Source organism: Opisthorchis viverrini (assembly GCF_000715545.1).
Source record: "Opisthorchis viverrini unplaced genomic scaffold opera_v5_181, whole genome shotgun sequence".
In the NCBI taxonomy this organism is placed as follows: Eukaryota; Metazoa; Platyhelminthes; class Trematoda; order Opisthorchiida; family Opisthorchiidae; genus Opisthorchis; species Opisthorchis viverrini.
Genome location: NW_008751840.1, coordinates 757,911 through 779,384, shown reverse-complemented (window position 1 = coordinate 779,384; position 21,474 = coordinate 757,911). Strand labels below are relative to the sequence as shown.

The 21,474-nt window shown below is 42.7% G+C and overlaps 1 protein-coding gene across 1 annotated transcript in view; it reads right to left on the bottom strand.

The window, feature by feature from the left end:
- The window catches only part of T265_07748 (hypothetical protein), a gene marked incomplete at both ends in the record, with an annotated part of 48,222 nt that overhangs the window by 14,777 nt on the left and 11,971 nt on the right, over positions 1–21,474 (bottom strand). Inside the window, 2 exons of the mRNA XM_009173347.1 lie at positions 8,591–8,732; positions 11,462–11,504. Coding sequence (XP_009171611.1) covers positions 8,591–8,732; positions 11,462–11,504 — 185 coding nt within the window. The remainder of the gene's footprint in view (positions 1–8,590; positions 8,733–11,461; positions 11,505–21,474) is intronic.

Here is a 21,474-nt window from a genome sequence, read left to right as displayed (position 1 = left end):
TATATATATATATATATATATTACGATGGTACGGAGGACTTACTAGCACAACATGCTAGTAAATTAAAGTAGATCAAATAAAAAATTGCCTTGTTTACATTACATCCTACAAGTCCTCGGGCAAAATTATTGGACAGTCAACGTTTTCTTCTTCCACTTTCGTTGAACACTAATCTTTACACAGGTGGCGTAAGTTGCTTATTTGTAAAGTACGTTTGTTTTAAGGATATCTACTGTGACATCTCAAATATGGCTCCAAGTAAAACATGAAACGGCGCCCCTGCAGCGCATTCGTAAGCCAGAGGTTCAACTGCGATCCGGATAAGTCTCCTGCCAACACCAACTTGCTCTGTAAATGACTGTATTTTGCCAAACCGTTTAAGTTAGTCAAAAATACTCTTTGTAAGACCACTGCTCAGTGGGGCGGGTGTTTTACTTTGATTAACCTATTTCTACCATGGCAGCCTTTCCAGGGTATGAGGTGCCTTTCTCGAGAGGATGCTTAAATCGTAGCATTTGGTTACAAAGCCACCTTTGAGGAAATAGTCCAGCTGCACGTCGGTCCACAGCTTGGCATTTATCAAGTCCTTCGAAAAGATTGAGACCAATCAGACAAACATCCCGACTACACCGGATGAAACAACAGCTGTTCCGAACCAAATATTCCACCCTTTAGGCTTAACTTATGGATGGTTGCTAAATTAATGCGTCTGATTCACTTTCCAGAACGACCACCCACGCAGTCTTGGAGTTAAGCACATTGCACCAAATCCGTACGCAAATTTCGCACAAAAAAAGAATATAAGTGAGAATGGGTTACCTCATTGTAGTGAGGTTAGAGATGTTATCTAGCAGAGGATTCGACTTGGTTACTTCACTGAAGGGACAGAGTTAAGTTGTCAAACCGGAGCTCGTATGCATCCAAAATACAGGATTGTCATATGGATCGTCCCAAGACTAGCCTCCATGAGCTCGAAAATCACGCTATCCAAGTTTACTTAGGGGATATGCTGCAAAAAGAATGTGACCGTCTGCACTGTACGGCGTGAAAGCAACCCCGCTTGGTCCTCCTTTCTAACGCAGCTGGGGAAATGGGGCTATTACGTCTACCGAAATAACCTAAACGCAAGTTGATGCGTTCCAGTCAGTATGAAATGAACTTCTCGGAACAGCAGCGTTGTGGTATCTGGGATATTCGGTTCATTCACGCACAGTCCTTAAGCGGAGCCAGCTAGAGTTTCAGCAGTTCAGGTGACCAAATTACGCCTATCAGTGTATCGCTTAAGCGAATAGAATCTGACTTCTAAAAGGAAATTTCAGCTAGGCGGTACATCATGAAATGGTGTGCATACTACTCTGATATAATCAATTCGAGCATATGATTATTAGAACTAGATGTTCTTCAAGTCCTCTTAGGTAAGTACACGTTATCTAGTGTAAGCTGTTGCGAAGATACCGGACCTTATGATGCTACGACCATTTGCATGCCTTTGTAACCCATTGAGCTGTACTGAAGGATACCTGTTCGGCATCCATAGAGTATCTCCTAACATGTTGGTCAATGGATACAAGTCTGACAAACAGTCTCCTGACCCTTCAGGTTGATGGGGATTATAAAATTGTTGCAATTTGTTCACCAAAATTTGAGCTACTCTTGTATGTTCGTAGTAGTTGTTATAGTAGGTCTGTTATAGTAGGTCAAACGACAAGCAGGGTTAAATATGGAGGGAGTTCCCACATGTATTAGTATTGATGCGTTCGTGTTATCTTCCGTTAGCTGGATACCGTATTCCGATTATGTGTGGTATTTGTCCTGTCGTACACTAAAATGTCGAATTGCGATACATGCATATTCGTTCATTTCTCAAGGTTCACCACCTGGTGGGTTGCAGTGAGAAAGTCTGTCTGGATGCCTTTGTCGACAGAACCCTAGAACTATAAGCTACTCAAATATCGCATTCCTCCTTAGATATTCTTGTTGCTGTTACTTTCCTTGAGAAAGTTCGACTCGTCTGAAGCCAGCCGACCGTCCAATTTGGGATGGTCCGTTCACGTGGCTGCATCCCCAGCACAATATCCTTAAGTTTTAGTACCTTTGGCGATGCGACTAGGCAACTTTTCCAAGGATGGTGGTCGACTGGAAACATCACCAACGAGAGATTCAGCTGGGTTCCAGGTGAGTTTCTCGCAAAGCCAAATTAGTTTGCAAGTAAGTGTATTTCGCTGATGGTTTATCTAATCAGATTGCCTTTATAATTAAATTGGTACATAGTAGCGCGTCATCCGTGAATATGACGCAAACTCACAAAAGCTGTTTGGAGGAACCAGATATAAATGAAAAGTTACTACCTCAGTGCGGAAAGTGTGCGATACGTTATTTATTGATCATCCACTTGCGATATGTTCATTCGAGAGAGAAGGGCTGTCATGTCTAATGCAAACCGTCTTGGAGCGCAGTTGAAGTTACTAGGGTACAGAATCTATCTGATCGGTATCCTAAATAAACATTCAGGGTTTACGACGGCAAGTTGTGCATGCTACATTTCTCATCGAATACTAGTATAAAATAGGTTGAAAAGAGCGTTTCGGATGCTTTTTGATAAGTGTAGACTGAGCGGAAGGAAACGGCTGCGATGAACAGATAACGCGAAGTCACAAACTAAAAATGGACTCAAATCTTGTTCGAAAAAGTGTACACCTTAATGCACACACCAAACAGAAAGCCGACAAAGCGAGCAGTAAGGGTTTTCAAATCCCAGGTCGATCTTGCTGATCTCTCGACGAATGAAACATGCGTGAGCATTGCTACACTGTCAACCTCGACATTTTTAAATGTACAGAACATTCTGATGGCCTGTCAACATAGGACTTTAACGTATGTACGACCCCGAACGGGTAACAGGTAGCTCTCACTGTCGTCCCGGTGAGTATCACCGCCAAAATCTTGATGCTTGATGCATTTCACAACTGCAGGTCCTTGGTTTAGGTTTCCGAGTAGTGCTTTTGTGTTCGCCGTTATTCAAACACTAGCTTTTGATGCACCCTACCTAGGGTATTGTCATTTAATAAACTCAAATGTTTACTGAAGATACTATCAGATGCATTACATTTATAGTGTCCAAGCCTATGGGAGAACCGTGTGATTCACCACTGATGTAGTTGGCCGTCTTATCACTTTGGGATTTTCTTTTTTGTCCGTCTTGTCTCGACTATCTAGCTATATTAGACATTGTGTTCCGTATGATGAACAACGTTGATAAGCCATATCGCGTCCAAGCACAAAAGTTCCGGATACTGCAGAACCAAACTAATAACCTAGACAGTAAAGTTTGAGATGCATAGGTCGGTTGGAACCACGGACGTTCCGGCCAATAAATTCGCGCTTCAACCACTGACCGATTTCGTCCACATAAAAACTCATCAACGTCGGTGGGTGGGGTATATGTATCAGATGCGCTTAGGCCTTTTGAGTTTACTAGATGGCTGAACCTGTAACAGCGCTAGAAGTGGCTTTCAGTAATGGTCGTCTATGAACTTAACAGCACGCTTATTGATTTGGTGTTTTACGTTTGTGATGGTATTAGAAATGACTTTCAATAATCGATACTGCGTGCAGGGAGCCAACCTGAATTAGGGCTAAGAGTGCCGACCAAACACACTCCGGATCCGCCTTGTCGGTAACGAAACTTTCATTCTATCCGAAGTGAATTGTAAGGCTGTACTCCTCTGTCAACAATCCTGCTCTAAGGTCATGGATATTGTGGGGTCTTAGGTTTACAACGATGCTAAAGATGACTTTCTGTGACCGTTGTGTGGACGAGACGGAATACTGGCTTGTACCAGCTAGTCGTATACGCGTGCCTACTGCACATCTCACGTGGGGGGGGGGCACCACGAAACTTCCGTATATGCTGTATCCATCACTTGAACCTGTAGGACGTAAGCGACTCTTTGGTTTGCTTGTTACGCTAAACGCTTTTATTGCGATGCCAAATCTGCTTTATACATGTTGTATTGTATTTTATTGTATGGTTCTGAATTAGAATTTAATGAATCCTGTTGTACCCTACTTGCGTGGTTCATGTATCCATCCGCAAAAGATGCAGTGTCAAGCCGAAAATGCTAGAGTACTATGCCTACAACGGTGTTAGGGTTGGCTCTCTGTGACCATCGTTGTACAGACCCAGCTGAATGATGGCTAACACTGGCCAACCATATTTGTTTACCAAGAGACCAACTCCATGAGACTTTTGTGTATGCAGTGTGAGGCTCAGTCGTTCAGTTGTACCCACTTGAACTGACAGTTACAGGACCCCAGTTGAGCATGATAGTGGCTTCAAAATTGCTCTCTCCTATTCACCCACTGACCGTTTTCCTTCGAGTTTTTCACCGGGTACATGGTTTTCCGACGGTGATATATGCGGCTCAACATAGACCTATAGGGTGTGCTCACCGAACTATGTTGTACATCGGCTTCATTGAATGTGATGAACCAATCCAGAGACAGGTGACCGTCCACCATGAGTTTCTCAGCATGGTTCGCTGAAATATTTCTTTTTAAATTCAGAATGTGTAAATTAGAGCTTAGTGTAGCATCTTTAAAACTAGAAGCCCGTGCAACTTGAAAGTATCTTTCTTTCAGCTGCTTGTTTGTCGATATGGATGGCTAATCGTGACTACACATGCTTCCTACCTACGTCAGCTACGACCGCCTATTGCAGTACCTACAAGGGGTCTAGACAATGTCTCAACTAATCAGTGATGTGGTACAGGAAAACTTGGCAGAAACTGTGTTGCTAGTGACAGAATAAAGAATCTTACTGACAGGTATTTGTGCCGTTAGACGATATTCATCAGATCCATAATGAATGGCTTTTTTCTGAAAAATAAAGTCTCTGTCTGACGAAACTATAAGGGGCTGTTTCGTAATAGTCAGCCCGAGTCTGCTATCCCAAAATTTGTCCAACGATCTAAACACGGTATGTCAACTGATGTTGAATGGCAAATGTGCGACAAAACCGTGCAAAATCACTCCTATAACTACCGTATTTGCATACCTAACTGGTCGGCCGAGAAAGTCCATTAGCGAAACTTTAATCGACTTAGCCAGTTGCTACTCTCAGACAGAATATATGCGAATCATTGTCTTCACGTGTTGTCCGTAGGCAAACCCGTCCAAACTGCATTTAAGTCTAACAGGACGGGAGCAGTTTTCACCACTGCTTTTCCTCATGACATCGCTTCAGGTCGGCGATCGATAAATTCTGACCACGTTTCCCTAAGCATACCGCACGATGGCCGTCATAAAGCCCCATGTGCGTGTGTTACATACAGTGAGTGAATGCCTCTCTGACCACGCCCATTATAGGACAAAATGCGCTGTAAAGCCCATAATGCCAGTCTTTGTTACGACAGACCGTGTGCTTTCGCAACAGACGCGTACGTGCGTCTGTTCTTGGGGATGGACACGCACTCACGCGCAGCCATTTGCACACCTCCAGTGGATGGACAGGCAGTTAAGAGAAAGTTGGCTTGCTCGGACGACTGAAAACGTCAGGCTTGTGATTTCTGGAATCGAGGATGTTCGATTTGTAGTGGTTGGTTCATCGTAGAGCCTGCGTCGTTCAGTGAAACTATATTTGGTACAGCTGGTTTTTTTCCTAGACGGACAACATGACATTAGCTATCAGCCCTCGACTTACTAGACTGTGCGCTACTCACGCTAATAAAGACGTAAAATACAGTTACACCTTTGGAGACCAGTTTAGCTCGGGTCAATTTATCGTCAATTCGTCACCGGGTTAATTGAACGCTAGGTAAAGTTTACGCCAAAAAATTAAGTGTGAAACAATCCACATGGACTAGTTATTGCGACCACACGCAATTGATTGCATTCAGCTCAGGGAAAACAGTTTTATATCCCAATTTCATTCTAGGTGGACAACTTTCAAACAAACGTTACAGATGCAGCATAACTGTGGTATATCTGTTAATCAGGGTCGTCCACATTTCTCCTACGACCGCCCGCATTCTGCCTGTTTGACAAAGAATGAATGGTAACAGCATCTGGACTGTTTATAACACCAAGCTTTTCCCATCGTAATGCACGTAGCAACAGTTAGCACAACTAAAACAATCTAATTTCGACTGTTGTGTCGATTTAATGAACATGTACATTTTAGTCCGTTTTCAAATGCGAGCAATTTACTGCTTGACTGTTGCTCATTACCTATCTATATTATGACAACTCTTGCATTATTATGTTTGCTAATGTGTGGGGCTCGTGAAAGGAATGAAGCTAGACTCACTTGATAAGATTAGGACCGAACAACCAAGGAAAAGATGTCAAACTAGTTTCAGGACCTGTTTGTCCTGTCTTGTCATAGTACTAACGCAAGTAAACCAACGATCATTGTTTCCACTCAGTACGGGGCTGGGCGGAAAGAACTTTGCGAGGCACACGGTCTTCTGGCATACGGAGTACATCTCCAAAGCAGCGTAGCCTGTGAGTGATTCGTCTATCGCAGGAGAGATCCTTCATTCCAAAACCATCTGGCGTACTTCGGCACTGCTACTCCGATGTTCCCACTAGACCAAACCAATGTTCCGGAAACACCCGTGGTCAAACACTGACAACTTCCGTATGTCCCGTGCGCGTAGAAGCGATCTCCCTAACCCATAAAGCAGTATGGATCGCACTGCCGCAGTATAAACTCTGCGTTCGACAGATAAACCGACGTCACGTCGATGCCATAGGTGTCGGTTGTTGACAAAAGCTGCCTTGATACGGCCTTGAAAATCAATAAACAAATTTCAGAAGATCCGTTTTTCCGACCTCTCAGTAAAGTCGTGCAGCCTACATACTTTGGGGTGTAGTCGCAATAAATCAGAAATGGAATATCCGTTAGTAATTGAATAAGGAGATAGGCAGAAGGTACTCCGTATGGTCATGACGACTATATTACGCAACGGGTAGGAATCGCCGCTCATCGGGCAACGCAAATGGTCAAAGAATAACGTTATATGATACGTCTGGTCGGCGGAGCGTGTAAACAGGCAAACAATGCAGTAGGCGAATAGTACTTGAGATAGAGCTGAATGCAAAAGGGGTCGGATTTTCATCAGTATTCCTTGTGTGGAATTTGAGCAAGCGTTTAAGCGCCTGTCAACCACTACAACGTATGACGTCAAAAGATTTTGTGATAATCCCGTAAAGACTAGGATTTTGGAATGTGGACATCGATCAGTAGTGCTTCATGAACCAACATTTCTCCATGGCGTCAAAGCTTCCTGCCAAATCTGAACTAAAGCCTTCGTAAAGATCAAAAAGCTCATGAATCCAAGTATATCTCAACTCTGCGGGGCCTTTTGGCGCAACAAACTGTCGTAGATGCTGTTACCAAATCAAGAGTTCGAAATATTGCCTTATACACAACTTTAATCACAATGACAGTTCTCGCTTGAGTTAATTTTATCAGTTTTAATCCGGAAGTCACTCGACAATGATAATGATTCTCGGGTCGCTTCAGTACAATTTCAGGATTCTTGTGTACCTCCACTATTGACCATAACTGCAGTCCAGCATACAACCATCAGTCGAACGCACATTTGGAGTAGTTTGTTGATAAGCTTGAACGAGTGCCACAAGAGATCAAGATAGGAGGGAAGCATTATGATACCCTGGACACGTCGACCAACGACTGGGATAGGCCCAAACCACACGCACCACCCGTTAGCGGTCGCCTAATAAGGACCAAACTGGTTCCTCACGTAGCAGTTTCGTCAGATGAGATGACAGTGAAACTATGGAGGTATACCGTCCCCATGATGTTGTTCAACTGACTGCAGTTTGCTTTCCAGTCTGACGAAATATACTTCTATCGTGGAGGAAACTACTCACAAGGTTGCTGGAAACTCATGTTGACTTTCTAATAGAAAGAAAACTTGGAGACAGTCCACGTTGACCCCAATTCACTATGACCACATATTGGGGTATATTCCCCAGTGATGATAAGCATCGTTCATTTAGACCATTGTCTTGGTCAAACGACTTCACATGAATGGGAATAAAAATTGGGTGGCTGTTCGTCCAAGGTCTGACTAATAACCGGAATTTTCCGTGAACGCTTTCAGCTGTGTCTTGATATGGTAGTCCCAATAAAAATGCAGACAGAATGGGCGAATGCGGTTAAAAGTGAAAAATTCACCGCCACTCAGAGTTCTGTTTAGAGCAAGTTACGGCGGAAATAATAAGTTCAATCAGCCTCATAACGTCAGGTCAACTGCGTGTAGTGGGAAATGGGAAGCCTGTGTGGCGTGCTGCTAAATGATCAACTGAGATTCCAAATCAACAGTGGAGTTCGGAATCGAGTGGAAGAGTTACTCAGCTAGACAGAGATGCGGGATAACAATGTAGAAGGTCCCTGTGGCTCAAAGTCATCCTAAACATAAAATGAAAAACGCAGGGTTCTTCAAAGTGTAAGTGTTCATTTTTGCTACTGCCAAAAATGTTTTAAAACAAGTAACAGTACTTAATACATCCAAAGGATACTCCATTACGAAAAACTATGCAACTATTATGTCCACTTACCCCTTGTTCCCCATCCCCAAACTGAATTCCCAACGTATTCATTGCCCGCAGTATGGCTACCATCGACTGGATAGTGTTACTGTACACGACTGGTTTGAACTGCTTGTTGTCCTCCTGTGTGAATCCACCTTCATGAATGATCCTGTACGAATAAAACGGAGACGACAAATAGTGTTGAAGAATCTACTACCTAGTGACGAGATTTGTTGGTACAAAGGTATAGAAGTATTATAAGGATGACTGATACACACTAGACAGCAACCTGGAACCCGTTTTGTCCAATTTGTGGCCCAAACAAATGGACTAGACGTCGATCTTCTGTCCAACTTGCACAGAGCTGTACACGAACTGTATCTACATTTTCAAAGAATTCGAACCAGTTCCAAAAATATGTTTATGATGTATGTCAACCTATTTAACAGGTTAAATGCGGTCTCATCATTCACATCGATCAGTGCTTAAGAATTTCATGTGATCAACGTGATAAAAACGACCGAAATTCACCAGAAATCAGCCATAAAGATCATGCTTGGATGATATGAATTTGGTCCATGAAGGTGTAGAATCGAAACTTTGTCTTGCACTATTTTGTCTTCTAACTATAATTATTCAGCTGTTTATTTTTTTCCACGAATACGTAAATAGAGCTTCTTCCCTATGTATCGAGCACGTGCAGGAACATACCCAACCAAACACTAAAAGAATTTGACCTTTCTACGAGATCACTTTTTTCAAAGATGACATGGCAGTGACAGTTGATAAAATGGGATACAATTGTTTCACTCCTTCAGTAATATTTATTAAAATCCATCGAGTTTGACAATAAAGGCTTTCTATATTGTTTAAAAAGGGAGGCACATGATTGAAACTCCTCCAGGAGTTAAATAATCGAGCCTCTGGCAACAGCCGGAAAGTGATGTGGGGGAGAAATATGTAGCATCCAGCTATGTAACGCTATATCCCCTGCCTTGTTGCCACTGATTTTTTATACTCTCAGCAGTTCATTTTAAACTGCGTCACCATGATCAACTGAGAGTGAACCATTCGTGTGTTAACCTCAGGCAAACTACAGAACGAGGGAACACTACGATATCACATTGTAACTAGACTGTTGCTACGATCCAAATCAGCGTTTCTGGAAGGAAGCCACGGAGAAAAGTGATAAAGCTTGAGGGCGATGAGGATCGATATAAATGGGTTTAGCGCTCGCAATTGTTGTCAGCGATACCAGACACCTGGCATGAACAAACGCACCAGTAGAAACAGTCTTTTGGGTAGCTGTTCTAGAATATGCTTAATACGTGGTCTGAGTTCATTTATTTCTTTCGGGTGTGTGCTGCTATCAGACTATACCCGTTCGTTGATAAGCGTTTCGGTGCGTTCGGCGCCGTCAACGATATGAGCCGCTGATAAGTCATGATAAAAAAGAAACTTGCGTCCAGTGCTTCCGTGTTTTTTATCTGGACTATGCAGAATAATTTCGTCAGGACAGGAGGAGTATTCTTCAAACGAGAGTAGTACGGATGTAAATTCTACGAGTTGCGTAGCACCTACAGGGAATAGTGTTACGACACGGAATAGGAATAAAACCGTATTGTTCGTTTTCACAGGAGCGTAAAAATGGTGATTCGCTTGCCTTATTATTTATGGAGGTATCGGTGTTGCTTTTCTACGAAAAGGAACCGTCTGCAAGACGTCAGTTCTAAATGCTACGCGTCGGTTGCCCATTGGTTGACAACCACTGACGGTTCTTTATTTAGTACGGTCGATATGCTGGCTGGAAGTGTGGTGCCGCTCACAAAGCATCTGCTATGCAAAACGGTACTGAGACAGAACTTCGTCTTCCTTCATGCTTCTTCGGTTAAGGCAGCCTCTCAGTGCCTAGCGATTCAGAGTTTCAGGTTAGAAGGCTTAAGTTGGGACACTCGCAAATCAAGGAAGTTTATAGTAAAACATGTCAGCTGCTAGGAAAATGGAAAACACGTATTTTGCTGCTTCAGAACTGAAAGCAGAGCACTTTTCCGAACAAAGGGAGGGACAGACGAGAGACGCTACCTTAGAGTTTCTATGACAGATTCAGCAGCCTCAAGTTGACGAGGTGCAATATTCCAACCTGTACGATAATGTAGAAGAATTCTGCGTTACCTCTCTTCTATTCTTGTATATTCTAGTACTTTTTACAACCCTGGTAAAGCTAAATTCGACCTTAATATTCTGATCTCGTAAATGGGGCACACTACTACGTGTGATTCAAATTTAGGTAGCTGATTCTAAAATGTCAAGTGCATTTTGAAGGGGATTTTCGCCACTGAAATTACGCCTATTCATTTTTTTGTTATTTTGCTCCAGAATATCACAGTTTCAGATGGACGCAGGATTCCTGCGCATCCGTTTAAGTAAACTCCATCAGTACATAATTTGTCCAGCGTTTCGTATCACAGAACAAGTCATTTCAGTTTTTTTTTTCAAAGCTCTATTTTCAGTGCAACTTATCGAAAGTTCCGTGAATCTGCATGTTCTGCGTAGCTTGATGCTCACTTCTATGTAAAAATAATCAGAATTCGAATAAAATAACGGCCACCTCCACGACAGACTTCCCTATCCTTCCCTGGAAACATCACAAACGAGGTTCAGCTGGGTTCCAGATGAGTCTCTCGCGAAACCAAATTAGTTCGTAAATACGTGTATTTCCCTATCCACAGCTTGCGGGGCACTAATCTCGAGAGTGCGGCTGCAGCCGTTATTCCAGCATATCTATATTGGCAACTCTGGCTTGCGTATAGCCACTAGTAGTGGTTCGTCTCAAATTTTAAACCGCATGTAAGTAAATAAGTGAATCGTACTGTCACCAGAAACCTGTGTTCGACTCACTTCATTTGCTTGACGATGGTACTTTTCCCGGATTCTCCGGCACCTGTGAAGAGAACGCATGACAAACAAGCAGTTAGTGACATGGCGAGCCGGCAAAAGGTACATATATCCCGAACAATCCTATTACAACAAAGGACTACGGCAAATATAAGGAAAGTGTTTGTGTAAACTGATTCTTCAAACAATCTAATGAATAAACGAGCAAACAGCGATGTGCAGTCCGATGGCCATGAGCAGATCTTTTGTCGCACTCGTCATGTATTTTATGAAAATATTCTCGACTTTCTAGACACAAAGCGCAGAGCGTTTTCTACGTATGTAGAAACTAAACTAATTGAAAAATTGTGACGATATAATGTGAATCACACGTTACGTCTGTCTGCTCATAAGAGATTTCGTTTTTTTTTGTGAGGGTATGTAAAACAGCCTTCAACATTAGACAAATCAGTGGAGCTTGTGTAATGCACCGGGGAGAAAAGCTCACAATAGTCCATATATTGACTGCAACCGAGATGGAGATTCCAACAACGTTTTTGTAACTAAGCCACGTTAGAGGCTATCATGAGGAACAGAAGGCTTAAAAAGTCTACCTTTGTTTGTAACTTAACGAGTGAAACAGGACTAATTGCAGAAAGCCTCCAGGGAGCTCTGCGGAATACTCCCATTAAATTATTTTGAACTACAAGTCGATTCAAAACATAATCGTGCATTCTCAACTGTTTTGACGCCTATGCAGTTTGACAACAAAACATTAAACCACGGTTCGAATGTTTGATTATCATGTTGTTTTCCCCAACAACTTGTCGCAAATGTGCAAAGTCCCATTTGTCATCAGCAGAGACCTGTTTTTTGCTCCGAAAAATTAGGTTTTCCGCACCAAATGCCTTGAACCACCGCACGAATATGTGGCTGATATTGTGTTTTTCCGCAAATTACTTTCTCCCATACATCCGGTCAGTCTATGACCTTGACCGTTGGTTGTAGTTTATTGCTAGATGAGTAATATCACTCACGAACGACTTATTGGCAAGGACTTCATACTCCCTCACTCTGAAAATGATAATAAATTAGCTAAGTGTTCCTGGTCTATTATGACTGATGGAAATAACTGAGCACAAACAGTAGACCGTATTTCAGAGATAGCGTAAACTTAACGTAAACAACCACACGAGGAGGCGTTACAAAACAACTCATTCAGTCTATGGGGCACAACATTTTCAAGGAAGACCAGTCTTTAATCACAAAAAAAGGGATACACGTTACAGAGTACCCCTTTCAGAGGGAAAAACCCTATGGTATATTGTAAAGGCGTTCGCTCACGCGGGGATTCCCTTCGAAGGTGAACCGAGTACGTGTGAAACGCCTTTTGTCATTTCGTTTTTCAAAAGTCTTATTTCCCCCATTCTCCGACCATCATTCAACTTTGAACTGACAGGATCTACTAAACGAAGGAAAGTGAAATACCCAGACCGTTTGGGCAAAATAGGCTAGCTCGGTAGTGTCATGAATTCGTCCGGATCTTATTAGCTTCCACGCCTACTTCCAGATGTTCTTCACTTTCTCAGCCTTGTGCGCTTGAGTCTATCCGCATTTGCTCTGGACACACTCTTGTCAGTAGTGTCAACTACCACTGATCGTTAAGTCTTCCCTTGTTTTTCATAGAACGTTTGAAGATAAAAATCTCCTGATTCAATCTGTGCCATTCAAACTGCTTCCTATGCGAATTACAGCACTCCAACCCAGCCCACATAAGGCAATGTTTGATAACCTCATTTAATTGCCTTCTTGATGATCTGTATAAGTTATTGTGTTAGTGTTGTAAAACAACAAGAGACCGAAATATCGTAAAACGACCACGTGCCCCTCGAGAAAACCGCCCAATCACTCCGGAACACAGTAAGCTAGAAAATAGATGCAATTGCCTTTGAAAGTAAAATGAAAGACAAAACGAAAAAATGCGTCGCCAGGATCTGAATATCGCATTTATAATAGTCGGCATGTCTTCGGTCATTATGATCCACAGCGTATGACATTTGTGCGCTAAGAATGCCGGATATTCGTCTTGTTCCCAGTGCCTTGTAGCAAAACTGTGATTACTTATATCGTCAGAAGCCGAAATTCAGGGACGAATTTGTCGCACCTCAAAGCGGCGTTATGAAAGAAAACCACGCAGTCGCAGCTATGAACAATACCGAATGGTTAAATTTACACTTACTTCCGGTGGGTCAATCGAGTGGTATGAAAATGAAGAAACCTTAATTTGGTTTAACAGACTAGTATTCCGAGTTGTCCCATTTTTTAGCTGAGGTATCGCTTAGCATTGAAACCTACGCTCAAGTGTATTTCATATAGTTCGTTTGAAGTAAATAACGGTCTTCGCCGGATGTTTTTACATTTGGATCGAAGTATATGGTTCAACCCGCTGGAGTCTTCTATTCTAAATTAATCATGTATTATCGGTCCAGGGAAATGCACAAGTATTACTTTAGATCGTTATATAAGTGCGTCGGTAACCAATAGGGTAGACGCAGCACCACTGATTTCAGTGGCGTGTTAGCTGTGTTTGCGTGCCGCGCCACGTACAGCCACCGTTTTAGCTATCCCTAAAGTACCCGGATTGGCGTGGTATACCGCTATATCCATATGGGCAACCAGCGTAACAAGTATAGACATGTATGTATGGCTGCAGCGATCACTCTACGACAGTGCACTGTTACTAAAAACCCACAATAATATTTACAAAAACAGTATTGTACCAATAATGATAGCTCGTGTGAGTGTTTCTCTCAGGTAACGTAGACGAACAAACAGAAGTGTCATGTCGCTTATCTACATCATCCGTGTATACGATCGGTTGGCCAGGGTGAGGGTCCATGGTCAAACAAGCAAGAGTCGATCGAATCATTCTTGGCAAACCGTTTAGATCAGTTTGATGGCACAGTATGGGTACAGTGGGCAGTTCTAAAATTTGATGAATATTGCTGTACATGGCTTTTAATTCGCTTGTTTAGAACCAGAGTGTCAAGTTCGACAAGAGGACTGTGTGAGCCGCGCGTAGCGTTCCAAATTGTCCTGATCATTAGATCCCACAGCCTACATATTTCGATTCACTTAGCTAGTGGTGGAAGAAAGACCTCACTATATTCGACATTGACCAGTATTCTGCTGGGAGGTAGCTGAGCATTGGGACGCATCATCAGTCCGTTAACCACACAACAGTTACCAGATGTGTGGTCTGTATGAGCAATAACTGAGGGTAGCACAGGAATATTAGATAGCGGGGTAGTGTGAAAGGACCTAAGTTAGCGCCGGGATAAAAATTTCAACGTCGTCAGACAGCTGCGTACCAATGAGAAACCGTTCGATGGTTTAGTCACACATTTGATGTTTTAAGTCGGCTTTCTTAACCGAACCTAGCAGCGATGGCATATTGGTTACGGGCGAATACCTAGAGAATTCTGCCTATTATTCGGTACGGGGTTTCCTATATAGGTGCATAGAAAACAGATGCGGAGGAGCCGAATGTAATCGGAAAGCTTGTGCGCTTCATGCTTCCAAGAAACGTGGATAATTTACACTTCAAAAAGCAAATACACTCATATGCGCACGAGAAATTTCGGTGATTGATTCACATTGCAAAATAGTATTTATAAAAACATTTCCCTTCGTCATCTCACTAGATATAAATGAATGTGAGGTCGGGAAAAGTATGCGTAGCTTCGCAAAAATGTAGCCATGAGACTATTTCGTTTCATTCATTCTACGGGCTCAAATCTCATTCTGATAGGCGTTCGAAATTTCGCCAAAAGTATCCGAATGGAAGAAACTATGTTAGCAAGCAGAATCCTGCTTTTCAGATGTTAGCGGGTCTCACAATTTTTGTGCTCCAACACAAGGAAGGCAAATTTAAAATTTAAAATTCGATGAAAAAAAGCCGGCGTATCGTATTCTTTCTTGCATACTCCAGTCACTGAGTGTCGAAATCATACAAACGAATAAATAGACAGCAGTCGCTGAGTCATGGAGGGCATTCAGTGCCGTATCCAAGGAAGATAGTCCCTTTGCTGATGAACCAGTCATGGCACAACACTAACTGAAGTCGCGGGCGCCCTCTTGAGTTTAACCTGTTAAGGTAGCGCGCAACATTGAGGGTGAGGATAATCGCTGATGTGCGCTGAAGAAACGAGACATCCGTATGTGAGGTGCATAAGGATGGTCTTGCTTGTGTTGATGAGTTATCAGTTGAGTGTAACCAATTCTTCCCAAAACCATTAAGTGAAGTTGACGGGACCCTTATACCAAGGTAAATTCGCAGCGTGCGCCATCTGAAGGCGGCACAGAGAACAACATTAGTCTCGGTAGACGACAATCTGGCATGCATAACACATGCTGTTTTATAATTATCCCACCGAAACCATCCGGTACTAGCAACGTTTGAGATCCTGAAGACACGTCAGATCACGCACCCGCATAGGACAGGTCTCACATCCACCTAAAAGCACATCCCTGGTGCAACTTGATACACTTAACCCATAAAACCCCGCGATAACTTTTCTAACGCCACAAGTGATGCCATTTGGCTAACATAATAGGCGCCCTCGAGGTTAATTTAGTGAATTCACCAGATACTTCCTTTAGAGCCAATAAGTAACGATATGTGTAAAATTCTCCAAAACCTCCAGGGCTTCCCCTTGATTTGTAAGAAGTGTGGTCATGGACTGCACGTTCTGAGGCAGGTCTCTGCAATCGTAAATGCCATAGCTAGTAATATGTACGCACATATCACAGACAGTACATATGACGACCTTCCAGCGAATGATTGCTCCTCCGTGTCAACCCACACAACCGTATATTATTTTTTCAGGATTGTTACATCCTTTCTGAAAGCAAAAATCAAAGTGTTACTGCACCGAAACTTACCGGATTTATTAGGTCTGCTTCCACAAATCATAGCGGCTTTAAATATTTCTAAGATATCCGCAACAGCCACAAATCCTACCATTTATTTGTCCCCTCGACTTCAACTCAGTTTCAGATCGTATGCAGTTATTTTCAATTTTTCTATTCGGGACACAGATGGCATAGGACAATCGCCTGAGTTCATCCAGATTATTGCAATGTCAGTCCCCCGAAGATTTCTTGATGCCACCAGAGCGGACGAAAAGGAGCATTATCTTCATCGGTTTCGCAGGTTTCACGAGGTTTCCAGAACGACTATGCATTCATTATGAATGTTCTACCATAAATGTCAACGGCGAAGCCGTAGAACAAGAACCATGAGCTCTTGATTGCAAGTGAATAATCGGGAGGAGTTGCGGGATAACTGCCCTGGCAAACAAGCAAGCTGGTCAGTGCCGGCTTCGGGTCCCTCTAAGTGAGTTTTGTTCTTGGTTGTGCACAATAACTTTGTCAAAGGGAGGAAACGCGAGTGGTTAAGCCCGACGTAATTCACCGGTCAAGAAAGGCTTGGGAGGCAGTCTTGCGCGAATTTTTAAGAATCATTGCTTCAGCGCAAGCGGTGGTGCAGTTCACATTAATGACCTGGTGGCAAAGTCATGGTACCATGAAGTTACGCGTTTATTTTCGGACTTATCTATCACCTGTTTATATGAACTAGTGTGGTTTTAAAACACCAATTCGTCTTCTCATGGGTCTTCAGAATCCAAATGGGTCCGGTAACCGTGGGTGGTCGACATCATATAAGCTTTATTCAATCCAGAGTTGGAATGGGATCTGCCCTGGTGCACACTGCCCTATACTGGGGGCCGCTTGAACTGCGCATAGTGAATGGCAGCATCCCATCCGTACTGTATGGAAATTAGTAAAGAGCTCCTCGGCTCTCCTCGGAGTACCAACCCAAACAAAAGCTTAATTTGCTTCACTACAAGCTCAAATGTACATTTTTAGCGCTTCTGTGTCCCCTATCTTCATCCTTAGGGCTGCCATGCGTACAACGGACATAGACTAGGTCTGTAGCCTCCTATGTCTTCAATATATGCTGACTCCACTGTGCATCTCTTTCTGAGCATCTGCTCAACACGAGCACCGCCGCAGAATTTACTATCCCGCTTGCAGCAACAACGTACTTAATCAGAGGTAGTTGGAAGGGGACTTATTGTTGATACTGATCATTTGTCAAATTAAACGGCTTTGACAGCAACTGATCTCAAGACGGATGGGTGGGTTATTCTAGCTGACAGACGCAATTCTATTAGCCGGATAAGTCAGACGTGTAAAAAAAGCGAGCCTACGTTGAACCAGACTGGCTTTACACATTTTTATAATCTCTATTCTGTAAATCATTATAACAGAAACATAATAGATGGAGGACGCTCCTGCCGTCGAATAACACTGGACTACGGAAGTATGACGACCGATCACTAAGCTCACTTCGGTGGTATTTTTTGCGTGACACAGAAATATGGGGGTAATCAAGTAAACAGAAAGAGGGAAGATTGGGAACCAAACGGGGAGAAACAAGCAGACTGCTTCCAAGACCCTAGAAATGGTCACAAACTAGTTACAGGGAGCCGACTACATATGCAGTGAAATCGATCAGTGAAACGTCAAACAACAACGTGAAAGACTGGTCACATGAATTTCGCACAATAGGCCTGACCTTTAAAACTATCAGTAAAAAATCAAATCACTTCTCGTACAAATCGAAACGTGGGTTAAAAATAAATCTCTTGATAGGTGGCCTTGAAAGTAAGGAATTCTCCAATATATGGTAATGGGAGAGTCTATGGGGAAATGACAGCTGGGTTGTCAATGTAAGTGTCTTGCTCGGGTACCACTTATATGACCTCGAGTCGTTCGATATTTTCGCAAAAATACGTTTAGGTTTTCATTGATAGACCTACTGCTTCCCAGCTGGATGAGCATTCTTATAAGGTTATCAGGCAAGCGTTTAACCTGGTCAAAAGATTGCGGGTAGAAGGGCGGCTTAGAAAACGCCTGATGACCGAGAAACCTGAAAGTGGGAAAACTCGTGAGCCATTAACTGGGCTCAAATTTTTTGTCATCAACACTACGGAATAACAAGTAACGCAAACGGTTCCCTAAGAATTAATAGCTTTTTTAAGTCGAAGCCCGTGTTACACATATGTAGCCGTGTGACCAGTCGGACTACGCTGTTTTTTTGTTTCATTGGTTGATTCTATTACGCATACATTCCGCCCTTGTTGTTGATTGTTGTGCTGTATCGTATGAGTAAAGGACTGCATTGGAGACGAAGTATACGCCATGCTGACCTTCTTCCTTACCTCGACTGAGTAAAAGTTTTCTTCCAGTTGTGATAGGTTTGGTTGGCAACGATCATTCACGAAACATACAAACATGGAAAAGTCAATGGATCAGGTACAACAGTATTAACAGTAACTTATCCGACATCCTAAACTCACCAGTGCGCTAACCGAATAATTGTCAAAACAGACACATTCCGAGCGATCGTTCATTTGAATCGTTGCCATCAAACTAGCACTCTTTAGGAACAGGTACAACTCTGTTTCCAATGAAGATCTGAGATCTGAAGCTTGATGCAGATGGTACGAGGATTTATTCAAGTTCGAAGTAGCTCAGCTGGACGGTGCGCCCCTAGTCCGTCTGCTAGCGCGTATGGTCGGGATGTATTCATGTTCAGTCAGACAGTGCAACAGCTGATAGAACGTTGGGACATCGCTACTTAATACACATTCGCAGTGTTCACCCCTGAGGGTGGTTTTTTTGCTATACACCATATCTATAAGCCTCCAATGTGCGCGATTCAGCTTGGAATAGCTGTTCAAATTTTTATTTGTCGTATATATTCCCACGAAAACGTTGGAGTAAGAAATAATTTTCTTCCTTTCGTCAAATGACAACAAGTTGTGACGCATAAAAGGTCTAGCAATTAAATGTTAGAGGATATAGAATCCTGTAGCCGACAAGCAGATGTTATAAGACTGGAACGACTCAGTACTATTCAGTGTAAACGTCGTATCCCAAGATATGGATCAACAGCCCATCGCCATAGTGAAGCCAGTTCATACTATGCAAGTTCGATTCGACCGAAGTTGCAATGCTGGCGTCTTGATTGATGAGCAGTTTGCGAAACTACATCCATTCAGGAGTCATGTTCGTCGGTTTTGTGGTATAATCGACCACTGTCTACCTGATGAGCCCGAAGAAGGGTGAAGTTTTCAGCAGTCTTATTAGTAGTGTTTCTTCTACAAAATATGCTGCGATTTGTCGAATAACTTAACCAATGGAACATGAGGCGACATTTGTGCCAATTCAGTTGAGGAATAGCATACACAAAACATTCACCTGGGATTCATTTGAGTCTCCCAGTGAGACCAGAGTGGTTTGGAAACGAATGCATTTCGCGAATTAGACCGCATTTAAAAAATGAATCAATTGATTAGGTAAGATTCTAGCAACCAGAATCTACAACCACTTCACCTGAATTACATAATTCGTGGAAGTAAGTTACGGTTAGAATTATTGACCATGATGTTACATTAAAACTTGATACGGCAACGGATATATCATAATTCATTTAAATTTGACAATTATTTGAACCTCAGTATCTTAAAACTACCCATGCTGCTTAGAACTTCCGCGGACATCACTTAGCATTCGTAAAGAACGCCAGGTGTGAAGTCTATTCTAATTCACTACAGTATGTTGTTAGTTTACAAATCAGAACATTAATTCGGTTGGCACTGACTGGGTTGAAAAGCTGAACTTGTGGGGCAGTCCTCCTAACAGTTGGGAAATTCAATTATGCTCCCCGTCATTTTCTGCTGAATATCAACCAAGAATGTTTACTATCCCCGTTCGCCCATACCAAGAGGCTTAGAAAACTGTTTGTTATGTACCTTGACAGAGAAAAACGACAGCCAAAGTAAAAGAAGATGTTACCCTAGCATTGTGTTCTGAAGAGATTTCAAAGAAAGGTGCAAGGCAGACATTTTATGCTTCACACAAACGGAGAAACCATTGCTGACCCTGTTTGAGTCTCCCGAACTCATCCCGATCCATGGTACGAAGCCCTTCTAACACTGGACCACAATGTTGCTGAGTTTCAAAGTTAGCATGTATTACAGTCCAACGTCGTCTTTTGATCATGCCAATGCTCTGCCACCGCTAAATCAGTTGTTGAAGAAATAATCATGGTCGGTTTTCCAACGATTGGAGGCCGTAAACCAACCAAATGACGTCAAATATTGAAGCAGTTTCTCGAACGACAAAATGGAAGCCACCGCTGAAAGTTATTTTTATTCATCTTTCGTTAATGCAGGCACTAACGAACTCATCCATAGCTACAACCATTGTGAAATAGTGGTCAGGTTACCGGCGAAATCTCAACTGCTTTCATATCAGCTGTGCCAAAAAAACACTGAGACGAGTGTAACTGAAATTTTCTGGTTCACTGGTGAGCTACGTGTTCCTGACCGTCGTTTTTGCACTGTCCATTTAATAAAACATTTGTGTTGCCAAATCTACCGTCCACAATCTAACAGTCAAACTGAACGCCCAGTTTATCTGTTCACACCGAGAGACCATGAGACTGGAAAACATCGAACGAAGTGTGCGCATGCTTTTGCGGTCCTATGGGGGCAATCTCCGGTAGGTCGATACCATATCAGTAGTCAGCGGTCGAGGGATTCATGGGGGATAACTGTGCTTGCCCTCAAGATGTAATGCTGTCTGCGAAATCTTAGGAGAAACTGCCATATGAAGAGAATTCACTCGCCGACATCCAGCAGTATCACGTATCTCCATTCCGGGTATCCACTTTTGTGGGAATTTCTTCTGAGAAATCGAGGGGACTGAATACCTGGTGAAGTTATGATATCTTATAAGGAGATAAATCCGACTGACTCTGGATTTGCCATATTGGTCAAATCCCAATCCGATACACAGAGTCACCTCACAGTGCAATCTGATATCCTATTTTCCTCATCTGAGGTTTGAGTGCCTGTCGCATCAAGCCCCATATCAAGACCAGTTACCAAGGGGCTTAGTTT